Source organism: Zonotrichia leucophrys, chromosome 3, assembly GCF_028769735.1.
Source record: "Zonotrichia leucophrys gambelii isolate GWCS_2022_RI chromosome 3, RI_Zleu_2.0, whole genome shotgun sequence".
Taxonomy (NCBI): domain Eukaryota; kingdom Metazoa; phylum Chordata; class Aves; order Passeriformes; family Passerellidae; genus Zonotrichia; species Zonotrichia leucophrys.
This window is the reverse complement of record NC_088172.1, coordinates 52540180-52558084: the sequence shown is the minus strand read 5'-3', so window position 1 is coordinate 52558084 and position 17905 is coordinate 52540180. Positions and strand designations below refer to the sequence as shown.

Genomic DNA, 17905 nt, shown 5'->3' with positions numbered 1-17905 from the left:
TTTTATCAGCTTTTATATAAATCTAAACAGTAGGAAGTGCTGTCTTTCTAAGTCAGCAAAACCACGCAGATATTACCATCAGGTAGCAAATTCAGATCTCTGTCTCCATTTCTCTGGGGCTATTTTTCAGCTAGCAGAACCCACATGATGCTCACACGTGCCAATGAAGGGAGGCACATTTTCTGAGCAGTGCAGTGGGAAGGTGCTCACAGAAATGTATGCAGAAAACTGCTCTGGGGAGGAAGGCTTTTTGCCAGCAAAAGTGGAAGCAATGGGTCATAGAAACTGATCAAGCCCATGAAGTTCCCTGGTGTGAGATGAACTCTTTCTCCAGTCTGCTCCTCTGTGCAAAAGCACTCAGTTGGATGGCTGAACACAGACTGTCTCCAAGGGTGAATAAGAACTGTCCCCACTACACTGAAAGGATAATTCAGTTACTCTGTAGACACTATTTTTCCTACTGTTACATACTTTCCATGGTCTTCAGGAAAGAAAACTCTGAACAGTAAAAGCCGAAAAATATTTGAGACAGCATTACTAAAGCTCCTTCAAGTTTTTGGTCTCAAAAAAGATAATGAATAGTTTGAAACACAAACAGGACACAATACCTTCCTTGTATGCCAGTCCATCAGGGAGAACATCACTTACAAAGATATGGGTGAGATGTTCATTCTCAGCAACTTGGGCTGTGACAGCAAAGCCTGAAGCAAAAGAGGTTTAAGTCAAATAAACTTTCTTGGGAACATTTCCCTTTTATTTCCTGTATTTAGCAGACTTAACATGAGAAGAAAGATACTTCTCATGAGAACACATCCACAGAGCATACAGAAATTATCACATGGTTACCCAGTCTTACCATTGTAAGACCTGTTAAAATTAGTAAGAGTTTTCACCTCCAAGAAAATGCCATGCTCTGATGCACAAAAACAAGGTTTCAAAAAAAGTATTTTCTACCTCAGCTCCATGACATTTCCATAACACAGCACAGTCCATCTTTACAGTAAGAACTCTGCAGAGTATCCATCAGACATAGAGGTGCATTAAACAATTCCAAAAAGTGGAAACACAAACTATAAAACAACAAACTATACTAGACTAATGAGTGGGAAAGGCCAGAAAATAATAATTTAAAACTGACTTGCAGCTAAAGCACAGCACAAAGCTGCCTTACAGAGGTAACTTTGCAAGGTATGCAATTATTCTTAGGCATAACTACCTGCCCTGGACAAAAAGCCTGTCAGAATTAGTTCCAAAGTATACTTTTGATACTGTGCCAACAGAGGATCTCTACAAAAAAAAAAAAAAAAAAAAAAAAAAAAAAAAAGGCAAACCTTGACCTGTGCCTGACTGAGAGCACTTATATTAGTCCTGGCAAAGGACATTCATATTTCTGACAAGCCCATGCTTCAATTATTTGGCCACCGCAGGAAAATTAGAAAGTGAACCCTTCCAAAACAGAAGAAATGCACTTCCAGTGTAAAACAATCAGTTTGGGTCTTTGTTATAATGCCTTGAGTTCTTTGCAGACTCACATTTTGAGCTATCAAGGATGGCTCTGTCTGCTCTCAGAAACTAAAAAGTCCCAAATGAGAAGAATAAAAAGAAAAATTCCTGAGAGCTTACCATAATCACTTATGTTTTCAGTCTTTGTAAGATGAACGTGATAAACATTTAATGGACAAATTTCTATTTCGTCATACACCTGTTAGAAAAGAACAGTAGCAGAAGTCATCAAAAATGAAAATGCAAGCATCAAACCCCAGATACAGCATGAGAAACAAGCACAAAATTCTTTGCATCAAGACTTGCTGTCTTTACATAGAGAACTGTGTTACTTTGTAAGCATCACTGCTATAAGTGGGACTAAAGTTAAAGACCAAAAACCCACTCTGCAGTACAAGCTGACACTTCACTTTTGTACTAAATGCCTCATTCAAATCTTCAAACATTTCTTGAAGAAAATGTTTGCAGTGCCTAGCTACTCAAAACTGTGAACTAAAATGCAGTCCCAGAACAGCTTTAAAACCTCATTTTAGACCTAAATTTCACATGTTTGTAGGTGATAACTCAACTGCAGCTCAACCAACATCACAAAACTTTATCTAAAAGGAGTTACACTTTCCTGGTCTACTATGTATTCATATGGTTCAGGAGCACAATACTCAGTGTTTTCATCAACCAGTCTTCTGAGTTGCAGGCCATAGTGTCTTGGCTCCAGCTGTTTCATCTAAAGAAGAAAAAGAATGGAGTTTGGAATTCATTGTTTATTTCCAGAATCCTGGACGACAGAGAAATGACACACATAACAAGCTTCTAAAATCATGCAAAACTAAATCTCAAAAAGTAATTTTCTACTTATTTTTGTTATATAAACAAAACTAGATGGATCAAAATAAAATATAAGATTACACTGCTATTTCCATTTTGCCTTATGATCCTCCCAAATCCTTTAATGAACACTGTCTTGGCTATTAGATTAACTGAGCACTAATATATGTTTCCAAAGATATCTCAACAGTCTTCTGTCCTTTTGAACTTAACACTCACAAGCACCTTTTTCTATGACTATTTCTGATGATTTACTTCTGGTCAGCAGCTTTTGCTTCTGATGTAGAAAATGTGTGTGCATGTATGGGCAGTCAGGAGAAGAGATGGGATGGCAAGCAGGTTCCCTAAGGGTTTGCCTTTATTAGATTTTATTTTTATTGCTGGATTTCATCTATGATCAGAGAGTTTCCCCTATTTTTTTTTTACCACATGAGGTCAAAGCAAAGATCCTGTCTCAACAGGAAGCCAAAGGGAAGTAGGGATATTCCCAAAGGATATTAGCCTGAAAGTGCTGAGCCCCTGATGGGAGGCTCTGAAAAAATCAGGATACTGGTGAGACCAAGGCACAAAACACTTCATTTTAGCATATTAATAGGCCAACTGTTCTAAAACAGGAGGAAGCAACATTTTCAAAAGAAAAGGACTGACACCCTCCCTGAGGGTTATTTAACCCCTTTAATGCATCTCAGCAGCTTACAATATCTAACTCTACTGAGTAACTGGTAATTAACTTAACTCTCATTACATGCTGCAGTTTACAAGTTACATGTGTTCTGAATCCTGAAAAATTGAATTCAAACGCACAAGTTGTTTTATACGAGCTATCCAAAAAACCTCAGATGGAAAACAGCAATGAGAAAAGGATAAACCTCATAAAGCATGGATGAAGGGGTAAAATAAAACCCTAACAACTCTTCTGAACTTTAGCCTTATCCACATAGCATTCAAACATTTTCTGTTAAGAAGAAAGATTCCTTACACTCACCAGAGCAGAATGAAAATGTAAGAAGGAAAAGAACCAGGACAGATGAGCAGAAAGTATTCAGCATTAGAGAATGCTTATGAAAAGCTTTACACACAGAATAGAAAGACAAAATAAAACAGAAAAACATTTAAGAAAAAAAATCAAGGAATTTAAAACTAAATTTTCATGAGATACAGACAATGACAATTAAAAGTCAGCTTTGCAATTAGAAATATTTTGGAATGACAGAATAAGAGAGGTAAGGAATTTCCTTTTCCAACTTAATTTTACTTTTATAAATTTTATTTCCTCCTTTAGGGGTCTTGCATGGCTCCCCGAGGACTTCAGAATGTTCTGGCTCTCCCGTGCCACCTGGTGGCCAAGTCAGACAATCCCTTCAGCCTGACCGGGCACGGCCAAGATTTTAAAAATAAAGCCTAACATTAAACATTTTCTCAAGGATTCAGTCTCCACCAGGAGAAGCAACAAGAAGATAATTTCTTCTTAATGATGCTCTGGAGACGCATTGGGACTTGCCTAAATCAGAGCGCTTATTTTGATTTTAAAAACTATAGTTTACTCTGGATTGTTAAAAGCTTTTTTTTTTCTTTTTTCCTCCCACCCAATATTAGCACGTGAAAAGAGCCATTAAATTGGGTCCTTTCCTCCATTAAAGCCTCAAACTTCATTAACGTCAGGCCAGTTCAATGAGTTCACATGGAAATTCACCGTAACCTATGCCAAAAGCTACAGCTGCATCTTGTCCAGCACAGGACTCCTTTTTTCCTGTTTTCCCCTTGTGAAGAAAATAAAATATATTTACCAGTTGGCCAGAAAACAGAACTTGGGGGTAAAGAATAATTTTTTTCCAAAAAGCTGTTTAGCATCATTTAAGTGTCTTGAATCATGAAGTTAAGGAGTTCAAGCACTGACACATATGGAAGCAGAAATGTTAGCTATATTACAATGTTCCAGAGGTGCTGGTGTTTTGCCTGTAGCTAAAACTGGTATATTTATTTTAACTTCAACCTGTGACTCAGTTTTCTGCTCCTGGCCTACAGCAATCCCTCTCAATTTGCCCTGATTTGCACTGATCACAAGCGAACTCACTCTTTGAAATTCACAAATACAGCTTGTATTTCATTAAAAGCTTATAAAGGTCATTTCAGAAGCAAACCTATATGATAGCCCTTGTCACAGCAGTCTTAAATGTCTTAATCTCCTACTCCAGCTCAACCAGTCCCTGTTGCTCCTCTGTGATTAATTAGCCCAGAACAACCAGGTTGCTGCAAGGACAACACAGAGTGGACACGTGCTGAGACTGCCCAGGGCTGGCTGCCTGGCACACTGTCTCTGCTCCTGAAGCACCCCCTGTGTGCTGTCTCCAGCAGGGCTCTTGGAAACCTTTCGACAACCCTGCTGCCTTAGCTACAGCATATAAAACCACAACTAAGAAAAGAGAGCAATGTGCCTTAAGCATCTCCCTGTTGCTGTCTCATTATGTATTATTAGTATTATATATTATCTCATTACTGTATTATTATACATAATGATAATCTTACCACAGTTTTCCCTATTCATGCATCCACTGATATACTATGTTCCTTCTCAAGTCCACAGCTATTTACACGGAGCAATTGAGCATGAAAAATAAGTACCTTGCATGCCAAAGACAAAACATCCTCCACCCTGTGCTCTGGCTTGAGTGTCAGCGCCACAGCTTGGCCATCACAGAAATGAACATACGTCTGTGTTTCCCAAGCATTCTCCTTCTGGATGCTCTCTGGCACTGAGCTGTAGACATTCAAAAAATCGTCGACTTGCTGCTGGAAACAAGAGAGAAAAGTACAACATATATGAATGTTAAAAAACAAAACAAAAAAAACCAAGACAAAACATTTCAATTACATTAGCAGCTTGCTAATTTGGCTATAATTCAAAAACAGTGCTGTGTATTTCCCCATGGCAATCCAGGCAGAGTTCTGTTACCTGCTCTCATTCACTACTGAAGACCTGATTTTCTAGAGCTCAGATTGAACTTGCTGTGCTTTCCCATGATGGAGTTTCATGCCTTTGTCTCATGCTAATCATTGATTTAACTGACGGTGGAAATATCTATCTATCTATCTGGTTTTATATCACAGTGGAAATAAATTTTTAAGAAGAACTGCAACTACAATTTTACCTAACCAATACATGTAAAATAACTCAGTAAATAAACAGGTAAATAAATAAATTGAATTCATGTCATTTTGACAGAAAATGACAACAAAATTCCAGCAGAGAGCACTGTGGAGCAAGGCTAGCCACAAAAAAATAAAGGCCTAAAGCAGGAATAAAGTGCTCCTATTTTATTTACAGTTTGAGAACATTGTGTTTCATTGGCAGCAGAGGGTATTTTGCCTGTTTACCATTTTGCTCCACATTCTCCCTCTTTCCAACGCCACGCTGCTTAATCAAATAACATCCGTCCTAAATAAATTCCCTGTCACTTTCTCACCCTTCACTTTCACACCTTCTCCTGTACTGCACTTCAGGCTGCATGGTTCAAAGGAAGCCACACAGGAAAAGACAAACACCAAGAGCTGTTGAGAGTTTGGAGTCTCACATATTATTTGGGTCAGCCTATTCAGCACATCACTTAATTACCTATATCAAGGCATTTAAGTTTATGCAGATGGGGTCCCTTGATTCCCCATGCAGCCACTGAAAATGGACAATAACTCAATGGAGTGGCAAGACTTCCACCCAAGGCATATCTTAAGGTATCCTGAGCTGTTCCCAGGCATCCCTACCTCCTTCATGCTTTTTGCTAGTATTTTTTGTTTGTTTGTTGTGCTGGGGGAATTAGTTGCCTACATAAAGACCCTTGATTACACAATTCTGCCCCCTCTCAACCGGGACACAAGCCCAAGGGTGCACCACAATTAAAAGCTGCTGTAAAAGCTACACAGAACCTCTTTTCCTTGCTGCAGGCAGCAAAGTTATTGACAACAATCTGTCAGTAGCAACAGAGAGACCAATATTCTTTTCTTTTTGCAAATAACAACTGTAGCTGTAAAAACAGTGAAGTAAGCAATCCTATCCAGGTAATTACCAAACAATGCAGAAATTCAGGTTACAGACAACCCAGACTGTGGCATAGTATTAATGTGATGCCAGAATAACACTGGTTTGGTGAAATAATATTAATGAACTAAGTCTTTTCATTAATCTTGTCTGTCTTGCTCAACTGTCCCTTTTAACTAGTTGAACATGAAATTTCAATTAACACAGGTGATGGAAATCCTACTGAAATCCATCAATTTATACATAACAGGAGTCATGTTCTGCTGCTGCAATAAACACAGTGTTGAAATCCACACCAGGAGAAGTTTGACCTTGGCGGCTGTAGGTGCAGCCTGCTCGTAATGCTGGTGATGTTGAAGAAGATAATTCCTGTGGAACTCTAGTCCTCTCAGCACTAAATCAACTGCCTGAGAATGAAGCCTGACCTACCTCTACAGTGTAAATAACAGAAAGGAGAAAGGGGGCAAGGCAGGGAGGCAGTGAAAGATTAGCACACATGAGTCAGGCTGAATTTCCCTGGTGGCTTTCTCTGGGGAAAACCAATGCTATGCCTGCCTCAGCAAGGGAGGTTTGCAACTACTACATTGGTTTATTGCCCTGGAACACTAGCACTCCAAATCTATGCAACTGGAATAAATCTCGCTATTACCAGAGATGAAAAACAAACCATAACCTCATATCATAGAGGATTAAGGTGATGAGAAATAGGTTCAAGGCCACCTTTTGATGTAGGCTTTTATAACAGGACAGAAAGCTTTGCAGCCAATGTGAACTACATCCTTTCCTTGCCATGTACACTGATGCTCAAGCATACAATTTGAGATAAACTTCCCTCTGTTATTAAGCATGACTGTGTTCCTTAACTGCAGTCAAGGAACCGTTGCTTCATCCACATTTTCCGTCTCAGAAAATCTGACATGAAAAGGGTTTTTTTTCCTGTTATGCCTGCAGTGACCAATTCCACAATAGTTCATTCATTCATTGCCACATGAAGTTATAACAACCCATCCAATTTTCCAGAAAGAGGCGCCAGGACTGTCACATGTTGTGCCACAGGGCTGCTGCAGGACCAATAGGTTACTTCATAATTTCCTCCCACTATTTGCCTCTAGTTTTATCATCCTTTTCAGGGAAAATACAGCTTCCCTGGCAGACTTCACTATTTGTCATACCCAGGCAGCATTTTATAAAAGTTTTGATGCTGTTTTTGTTGTTTTGTTTTTTTTTTTCATTTTAAATCAGTGAAACCAGGCTGATGCCAGAGTAACGGTTTTCAAAGTTATGATGAATCATTTCTGAGTTGTTGTATGATTCACCAAAATGTCAGGATCTTAAAAATGCCCACGCTGTATTTAATACCCATTGAAAAAAGGTTTCAGAAATAGCATTGAAATAATAAGGGAAAAAAAATGTTTTTCTAGCTCCAGAGGTCTGCTCAGCACCCTAAATTGTGTGTGTTTTTCTAGTCTTGAAAGACAAGTCTGCTAAATTTTTAAATCCTAGCCCAAAACCTGCAGCCACATTCTCTCTCTGCCTGGGGAACAGGGCTGTGCACCCCTACCTGAATTTGGAGAAGGCTGCTTTACCTAGATCTGGGACAAGAAGACAGACCTTGTCCCTTTGCTGACACTTCACCAAAGGGAGAGCATTTCATTCTGCCTGCTCTCTAGTTCAAAACATTTCTCTGTCTCCTCAGAAGGGGTCAGAGGAGTAAATGCTCCTGTTAGGCCAGAGGATGGGAGAGGCATGGCAGACCCTGTTGTACAAGGCAGCTGCATCAACCTCCCAGCCCCAAGGGGGTTGGCACCCAATCAACCACGGCACTGGTGTCACAGCCCTTCTCCTTCAGCAGAAACCTTCAGGGGCCGTGCCCAAGAGATTTGGTCACTTCTCATGTGGCAAACTTCTCCACGTTTCAGCATGTTTGACCAGGAATGGATTGTGGTTGCTGTCTCTGAGATGGGAGATGGATGCCATCTCACACCACACACCATGGTACATTCTGGAGGAATTTTTTGAGTGTTGTCTACAGGAGTTGATTTCAACTCCATAATTACAATTTATTTTGAAAACAGAGAAGTGATTTGGTTTAAATACTTTCCCACTCCAGAAAATAACAGGCAAGTGGCTAAGTAATAAAGGGAATTCTGGTATTTCAATCCATTTTTTCAAAGAAGAAACAAAACGTAAAGATACTTTCAGAAGGCAAAACAGTGTTACAGGATTATAGGACAGCTGCTGTCAGTGGGAGATGTCCTTCCAGACTGGGGGATGGCAACACTGTGCCCCAGGGAGGCTGAAGGAATGGAGAAGGACCATGACTGAGGCCAGGCAGGCAAAAGCAGCAGATCTCCTCCTCCTGGGTATCAGGGAAGATCACAGCTATTTACTGGATAATGCTGCTGAGGGATGCTCATTATTCTCCTTTATTTGGGCAATCCCCAGCTTTATATTAAATCTCACTTCTCTGATGGGATGGGCCATAGACTTTGCACAGACTTCATTGCCTTAAAACTCAAAATAAAAAGGTTCTGTTGAAGCAGACAAAGGGGAAAAATACATCCTGGGTTTCATCTCATCCCTGGAAACCATTAAGATCAGAATGGATGGAATTCTGAGCAGCCTGATCTAGTTGAATGTTTTCATGTTTCTTGCAGGGGGTTGGACTGGATGACCTATAAAGGTCTCTTCCAGTCCAACCCATCCTATGATTTGCCATATTGTGAAAGATGCTTTCAAACAAGCTCGGCCCCAAGTCTCTCTCACAGTGTTCAGACTGTATGCATTAGTGTGTGAAGAAGTTTCTAGGGGTTTGGTTTGGTTTGGTTTTTTAAAGCTTACCATAAATGCTCAGAAACTTATGTTGAAGTGGTTTCATTAGCAGAGTTATAATTCTCTCATCTAACAATAAATACATTTTATGAACCTTTTCAGGGTCTCTGAATCAGCTCTGCCATTACATTAAAAAAATGCATTCAGGAATTCAAAAACATGATGATGCAGAATGAGAACAGGCATATCATACCTCAGCAGAGTTGGCTGAATTCTGCACACCAGCAAACCCATGTCCTCCTGCTGAATCAAAAACCTATTGAAAACATCACAGATAAATAAGTAGGTTGAACAAATAAACACCTTTGCTTCTGACCTGTTTTGGATAAACCCATCGAAAAAACAAAAAATAAAATTAAATAAAGGAATATATATCAACCTGCTAAGCCCCAGGGACCTTTTGTACCTTTTTTTGATTTATTCTGACTAGAAGTAATAAAGAAATACAATTCTCTCTATATAAAGGAAATTTGAGTAGATTTTCTCTTTTAAGCTACATGCACACTCAGATTCAAATATGTATAAAATATGTTCTTGTTTTTCCCTATCTACTATTTAGTAATAAGATTAAAGTCATTTGCCTTCAAACCATACACTGTACTGGAATTATAAATTTCACCCTTCAGGATACTGTTCGGGAGAGCTACAAATCTCATCATGACTTCAAGAGACTATTTCAAATCATTGTTGCTGGTTTCTAAAACCTCCTACCCTACAGTTTTTCATCTTTTCTAACCAGTTTTGTTGGCACTATTGATTGAAACTTTTAGCTTAGCTTTAAAGGCATAGTTGACCCAAACTCCACACTATTAAGCAATGAAAGTAGCTGACTACTGTGTCTGCTTTGGAAGTGACGAAGGCAGGACCTCAGATGTGCATTGCCCACATGCTCTGGAAATTTAACTACTCGTATCTCACAAAGTTGGCAAGATTTTTATTATTTTTTTTAACAAAGTAAATGGCTATGGATATGAATATTTCAGTAATAAGGCTGATGTAAACACTAGGATAGACCTATATACTTTATATATGACATTGAGATTTGCAAGTAATATCATTGCCCTCCTAAACTGCAAATTCAAAAATCATTTTTTCAATTCCTTCTGCAGTCAACAAATTAGGACAATATCGGACTTACAGTTGAGCTTTTGGGGGGTTCTGGTATAAGCAAAAGCCTTTCAGATAATGCAAGACAACAAAGTCTCTAGATTTCATACAAAATCCAGTTTCTGCCAATGCAAATAAAAGGTACCACTTCTGAACTTCCTTGTCTCACCCACAGATATAATCAAAGTATTTTATTGCCTATGATTTGTCAAAACAGTTCACCATTTAGCCATAAGAAAGTAGATAAGCATTTAAGAAACTGAGGATAATGTGAGCCTAGACATCCCCCATCTGCTACAGTGCAGTTTTATTAACTGATTTGTAGAAGACTGAGCCACTCCATTAATGTTTACGAAAGCTTCCCAGCACAGAAACTCTGAACATTTTTATTAATGCCATAAAAAAAAAACAAGATAAAATTAAAAGCTTCCCTGACACAATGATCTTCAAGAACATACCATCTGATTTTGAAGCTAGGGTACTGTAGATTAAAGCATACCAGCTACAGTCAAATGAACTTAAACCCAAGAAAGCAAGACTTTTTTTAATCTATTGTTTGACAGAAACACCTCAACACAATGAGCAGAGAAGGAACCTCCACTTCTCTGCTTAACCCAGTTGGCTGAAAGAGACAAGAAAGTTATCCTCAGGCCTATTCTGATATTGATATAGAATTATGTGCATACACACAAGTCTGAGCAAGGATGTGGCTCTCTATTCAGCCATCTTCTAGGTTCATGGGTCAGTTTCCAAGCCAGGCCCATAAAAATTCCTCATTTTTATGGGCAACACTAAGCATTTAAATTTCCTTACTTATATTATAGGATGTTTAATTACAAAAAGAAAAAAAAATCAAGAACTCCAGTTTGTCTATGAAAATGAAAACAATTTTGGACCAGCTGGTTGCAAGGTTTGTAATAAGAAGGGTAAACACCCACTGGGGGCACCTCTGCCTGCGACAGGCCTCCCTTCTCTTTCTCAGAATAGCACTGGGAGGGCAGCAGGAGCCTCCTCTCCTTGCCAGAGCTATAATATTCCCTGTCCCTGAGCTCCACAGAATCCCCTTCATGGGCTATAAAGCATAAGAGAAGACATATTACCCAGTTTAAAACAGGGCAAGGTATCAGCTCTGCTGGGAACGGAGCTAAAGGGTATAACATTCCTTCCCTCAGTGCTCATAGTAATAAAGAAATAGAGGTGCAGGACTCCCAGACCACACTCTGCTGCTGGGGAACACAGGGGAAGTTATGTGAAAAGGATGACCTAGGGAAAATTTCTCCTTTGGTTCCTTCTATTGTAAGGCAGAGTTTCCTTAATCAATTCCACCATGCTAACAGACCTTGATCAATATGCTAAAATGTGTAACAGGCAGAAGTTTAATGCCAGTGTAATACACAGATATTTACCTATAAAAATATAAACCACTAGACCAGAAAATCCTGATGTGTTATTTTGCAACATGAAATCTGTTGGATCAGCTCTGTGTCTATAGCAGGACATGTACAGATAGGCTTGCTTAAATATTCCGTAACACACTACCACACATGCAAGAACAGCCAATTTTCAAGTGCTGCTCAGAGATTTTGTGACTAATAAAATCAAGGGCCAGGAGCAAAGTTACCTAATGAACAATGCACAAAATACTGCTTTACAGTAGCAACAGCAGCAGTGGCAGAGGCTAGTGAAAATAGGTGTTCTGAGTGAGAATGCACCTCTGTAACTTCAGCCTCACTGTCAAGAAACATCTCTGCTCTTATTTACCTTTTTTTCAGGGAAAAGGCAGCAAACTTTTGTTTTGCATATAACTGAGCTTTTATTGAGAAAACACAGACTCCTGAAGTGTGGAGCTTGCACTAAATGTAAGCATGGGCCATTAGATCCAGAAAGAGAAAAAGATGCTGTGGTTTCACCAGCAGTGCAGCCCTTTAGTGGGGGCACACATCAGCATAATCCCTCTCCCTAGAGCCAGCCTGACCCTGCACACCAAACCTGTGCCAAGTCTTCAGTAAACTGGTTTGGCATTATTTGTCAGCTGTCTGTACTGAGAGCTGACTCCCTGCATGACAGCAGTCTTCTCCTGGTGGCTAAAATGTACTTCCAGACAGTGTGTGTTGCTTTAAGAGGCCATGCCAAAGATGTCTGTCTTTGCACAGTCTCTTTTCCCTTTGAAGACTCACCTATGTCGCTATATTGAATTGCAACAGTGCTTCAGAGTCCCAGTCACAAACAAGCACACACTGCACTAAGGACTGTGCAGAGAGGCTATCTTGAAAGAAACCCTACATTCAAATAGTTTGCAATGTGCCAGAACAGAAGTTTTGTTACAAATTCCATCCTGATGTTCTTGTGCTGACAATAATGAAATTACTGGGTCAAAGCCTGTCATTCACCAATCTTATTTATCACAAAAAAACCCAAATAAGACATATACTCTTCACAGGTGATGATCCCATTGCAAGTTTGCTAAACCTACTGAAACCTTGGATGAAGGTTTGATGGACAAATGTCTTCTACCCTGTGCACCAACAGCACCTTGCAGGATGAACTCCAGGAGAGACAAGCCATTCTATGCCATATACCTGAGTTATGGAAGGTCGCTTTTCTTTTCCTTTTCTTGCCAATGTGTCCAGTCCTTTTAGAGAAGAAAATAAACCCTTCTTATTTCGAACCCTTTGGGACAGAGACAGGGTACGTTTCCTGAGAGCAGCTTCATCCCTGGAGCAGATCTATTTAAACACAGAGACAGAGCCTCTTGTATCACTTTCATAACAGCAAAATATTGACAGTTATTTCAACCTGAGGCATCAGATGGGGGCTACTTCAGTTCATCTCAGTGTAACATGCCAAAGTGCAAGGACAATGTTTTAAGCTTTTGGCAGTGATGCTTGTTTCACTATTCCAGTGGCATGGCAGCATAGCTTTTTTGTCATGGGGCAAAATTAGAAGCCATAGGAAGGGAAAATCTGAAAAAGTATTGCTCTGTTAAACAAAAGCTAATGAAAAGGCTCTGAATAAGAATGATAACCTATCATTCAGATATGAAGTTTCTAGAGGAAGACAGACTCTTCAAATTGCCAAACATAGGAGGTAAATGCTATGGCTTTGAGTTATTAACAAGGAATGCACAAACCATACAGATAAAAACAGTGGCAGAGAGGAACACATTCCCTGATGGGTCTTTCAGTGCCACTCTTCAGACCTTTCATGCAGCAAATGTGGACTCTCTGCCATGATCAGCCTTTCAGCCCTGCCAAGGCTGAAGAGCAGAGGCGAACCTTGCTACTGCTGTACTTCCCTTAAAGCTGATGGAGTGGCAACAGGTTACAGCTGAAGATCTCACTCATTCTTCTTTAGAAACACACCCCACAGCTTTTTTAAAAAGTGACATTTAATTTTGAATTGTTTCTAGCTTTAGCCTGTTCTAAGAATACTTCCTTCTTAGAAGGGACTCCAAATCTGGAGTCCTCTGGGGCAAAAAAAAAAAAAAGCCATGGCCATATCCTGCAGAGGAAAATGTATTTACAGTCAAGGAGCAGGCAGAGAGGGTGAGAAGGGTACAGGGCTGCCTGAGCAATGCATGTGGGTGCAGCCATGCATTATTCCAGCACAATTCCACATCTAAGCACAAGGTTTTTTTTGTGTAACACACCCATGGAAGTGCATTTAGACTTACCAGTGCATGGAAGGATGAGACAGAGAAAATGCCGAGCCTCCCCAGTGCCAATTTTGAAGGACGACTGGCAGCAGCCAAAAGGCTCTTGGGGTTTGGGAGCTCCCCACCTTGCAAACTGGCTAGGTAACATCGCATTCGGAAAAGGTCCATGTTAAATTTTTCCAGGTTTTGTTCCCATTGCTGGATCTGTTTGGATATAAAAAGGGACAATTAAATGGGGGGAAAATGCCTTTGTGGGCTGCACTGAAAATTCGAGCGCTTCCCCAAACCCTGAGTAAATTGCTTTCATCTGGTAGTATATGGATTAGATTAGTTATTCCCTGCCAAAACGCATTCAGTCATATTGTGTTACATCAACCCAAAAGATGACTTGAAATAAAACAAAGCTGGTGGTCTTAAACACATACTGACAAGATGAACATACCATGAACTTTGGGTAGTTTGATAGCCACAAAAACAGCTACATAAAAACACAGCCCTGTGGTTCACAGAAGTTTGCTGGGTTTTTTTTTTTTCTTTCTTTCTTTCTGCCCTCCCACCACCCCCTTCTTTTTGGAAATTAGTTTTGGGGCATTTTTTAGCTTAGATTGTGTAGCTGGCTGGCTGGTTGAAAGCAAGGTAGAAAACAGATACTCTAACACACTGTGAAAATCAAAGTAGCTACAGTGGTAGGTTCTCTTAATTCTTTACTGCCATCCCATGGCTCCTCTAACTGTAAACAGGAGACAATACTGCAAACTGCAAAAAACAGCTATATAGACCCAATACAAACCACTGTACCAAAGAAGAAATGTAAATATGCAATTCTTCAAATATATCTAGCACGGGTACATTAAGATGCAATTATTTAACCCAGTTTCAATGTAAAATTAGAAAGTGAAGACTCAAATATTTATTAGACTGAAAGCTCTGAATCAAGGTTTAGATTACAGACTTTAAGTATTTGTGTTGATACACACTCATTTGAACATATTCACACGCATTTAAAACATACACACTTATTTAAACATATATTCTTATGCACTGCACCGAAGTCAAATTTTGCTCTCCATTTCCCCAACTTACATACTGGTAGTAGCAGCAAAAATTCTGCCCTGGAGATTGTACAATTAATGTACATCACACAGTAATATCTATAGGCAGTGCAAATAAAAAAGGCAGAAAGCACACTGTTAAAGGAGAAGGTAGAAATGGCAAGGAACACAGATTGGGTACTGACGACTACTGAGCCCCTGACAACACTGAGCTTCCAATGTCAGCTCCAATCACTGCAGGCTGCCTGTTCAACAGGTGTTTAGGTCTGTGGACAAAGTTCATCACGTTTTCTCTAACAAGCCTTGGCTTCATACCTTTTCCTGGCACACCTGCCTGTCCCCATGTACACAGGACATTATCACCTCACACTGGGATTAGCCAAGGCAGGGACAAGCACCTTTGTGGCTCAGGAAACAAGCTGACAAATATAAAAACCTCAGGTGGACTATGCCCTTTAGGCTTGTTTAGAAGCAAAATCAGTTCAGTTTCCTTATAATGCTGCCAAATATTTCAAGAATTAAACAAGTATTTTGCCACTTTACTTTCAAGAATTAAGACGTAAGCAGAGAAAGGGCAAAATAGGCCCTGTTAAAAACATGGTGCTAAGGTTTGTGCTACAACTGATAGGGATCCCATTCAGTCCAGCTTCCTTACGTGTGCTCACAAATTGTTGCATCAGTTACTTCTGGAAGTAAGAGGAAAATCCTATTTGGTGAGTAGGGTGAAGAAATAGAAGACAATATACCATTTTGTACAGGTATTAATGCAAAATTGTAATTCACTTGAAAAATCTTTCAAAGAATGACTATTAAAACCAAAGAGAGAATTTACAAAAGCTTACAATGAGATCAATTCTCAGAAGTCTAGTGAAAATGGACAGAGACATACACATAACAAAGATGCCTTGTCTAATCTCTCATCACAAACATTTGAAACATGCATCCTCTGCACTACAGAAAGAATAATCTTTCTTTTCCCTGGGTTTATTTCATAATTTCCCTTTTTTTTTTCCTTTTCTTTTTTCTTTCTTTATACTCTCAGATGCCTCTCAGAGCATTTTTCTGCTTGCCAGTACTTTACACATGGGATGAATTCAAAGGGAGATTGCAAGATGGGCTCTTTCTCTGTGTCAACATACGACTAGAATGAAAACATGGTTGTCAGCTCTTCACAAAGCCAAAAGCTACAAGCTCAGGTAATGTCTTTCCCTTCGAGATGACACCTCTGTGGGTACAGAGCCAAGTCAACTTTTAATAGCTCAAGAACAGAGCAAACTTTGTTCTGGGCACTGCTGGAGTGGAGCATCCTGTCCTCACTGAACACAGGCTGAGAACAGGCATCCTTGTGTGCCTTAGGCCTTCTTCAAAATCCCCAGTAAACATTTGCATGAAGTTGTATTTTAAAATTTAAAAAATCTAAGAAGGGGAAGTGGGATACGACATGGGGGCATTCTGAAGAAATAATTAAATTACAGTGTTTATCAGTCACACAGGATACTGGCTAATTAGCTCCAAAAGCATTGGTAATCACAGTGTTACATTTAATGGCATTAGCAAAAGCTGTAGGCAAGGAATTTCTGGGATTGTCTTGTAGTCTTATCAAAACCAGGGATGTCTGGAACCAATTGCAGACCATGAACCAATACCAGCTGCTATTTGTCTAGGGCTTTTAAACTATGATAATTCTTCCTAGAGATTTATATTCTTGAAGAATAAACGGGAGAAGCACACAAATAAAAAAGCAACAACTTCAAAGCACAGTACGACCTGGTCCATGAAGTTAATTTACAGCCTGCAGACTCGCTGCTGCAATCCCTATTCTGCTATTGTGTGAGGCAAATCTCTGGCCCACGTGGGAGGACTACCCGAAAGAAGGCTCAAGGACTTAACTTCATCATGCACAGAAAAGACGGCACTTTGAAATCTGCTCAAAAGCAAACAGGAAAAAGTGGATGCAGCAGACAGCTGTGGGAGCAGGAATGGGCAACAAAGGCCAACACCAGCATGAAGTGAGTCCAAAAAGAGATGAGAGATATGGCCAGAAATGAGGCATACCAAGACAAGTGAGCACACATGAAACATGAAAGCATTAAAGGGTTTGTCCAGAGGAAAGGGAGGATGTCATTGTCAGTCCCGGGAAATGTTAAGCAAGGATTTCTTGGTTTAATGGCAGCATGAAACTGCTTGGAAGAAAGGCAAGAGAGGGCCACCCAAATAAATGTACTGAACCTATCAGGATCCTATAAGGTAGGGTGGAATAGGAAGCTGTGGTAGAGAGATAAAAAGGAGTAAATATGTGGAAAGCCTTGAGAATTATTTAGCCTGGGCCACCAAGAGAACTTATGAAAGGAAGCCTGGTGCAAGGACAAGACAGTAATTATGTGAGGGATAAGTTTTAGCATCAAAGACTCAGAGCAGGAATGATTTATTAAGAGTTAACACACAAAGGATTATCAGCATGGTACTTTTGGCAGTACTCCAGCAGTAATGATCACTTTCAGAACATAAATAGTCAAATATTCTCCAGGTTAGTGAAAAATCTGTTCAGACACTGAGAAAAAATCTCAAATTAATTACATTTTAAGTCGCACAAACAGAGGAGCTAAAGAAAGCTGTTTGAAAGCAGGTCTCTCTCAGACCAATAAACCTGCTTAGTTTTCTATAGCTAAACTTTAAAGTGGGAGCTTGGGAAAACAAGGGGTAAATATATACATGCTAACAGCTTCCAGCATGTGATTTGGGGATCCATAGCTCCTACATGCTCTACAGTTCTCTCTGCAGGTGACATTTGCAGTGGCACCAGCACCTCAGCTGGAACAGGTTGAGGTTTGCAGGTTGGGAAAGGGAAGGCCTCAAGAGTCCCAGCGAAGGCAGGGTGGCTCAGGGATGGCCCCTGGC

The 17905-nt window shown here is 39.9% G+C and overlaps 1 protein-coding gene across 2 annotated transcripts in view; it reads right to left on the bottom strand.

Moving 5' to 3' along the window:
- Nucleotides 1–17905, bottom strand: part of TIAM2 (TIAM Rac1 associated GEF 2) — an 88499-nt gene that overhangs the window by 50796 nt on the left and 19798 nt on the right. The window contains exons 6-12 of one of the 2 annotated variants that reach the window (XM_064708197.1): nt 13974–14159; nt 12880–13026; nt 9387–9449; nt 4951–5118; nt 2126–2227; nt 1624–1705; nt 609–701 (exon numbers count right to left, since the gene is read on the bottom strand). In XM_064708197.1, the coding sequence (XP_064564267.1) occupies nt 609–701; nt 1624–1705; nt 2126–2227; nt 4951–5118; nt 9387–9449; nt 12880–13026; nt 13974–14159 (841 nt within the window). The remainder of the gene's footprint in view (nt 1–608; nt 702–1623; nt 1706–2125; nt 2228–4950; nt 5119–9386; nt 9450–12879; nt 13027–13973; nt 14160–17905) is intronic. The other variant, XM_064708198.1, reaches the window with a different exon arrangement.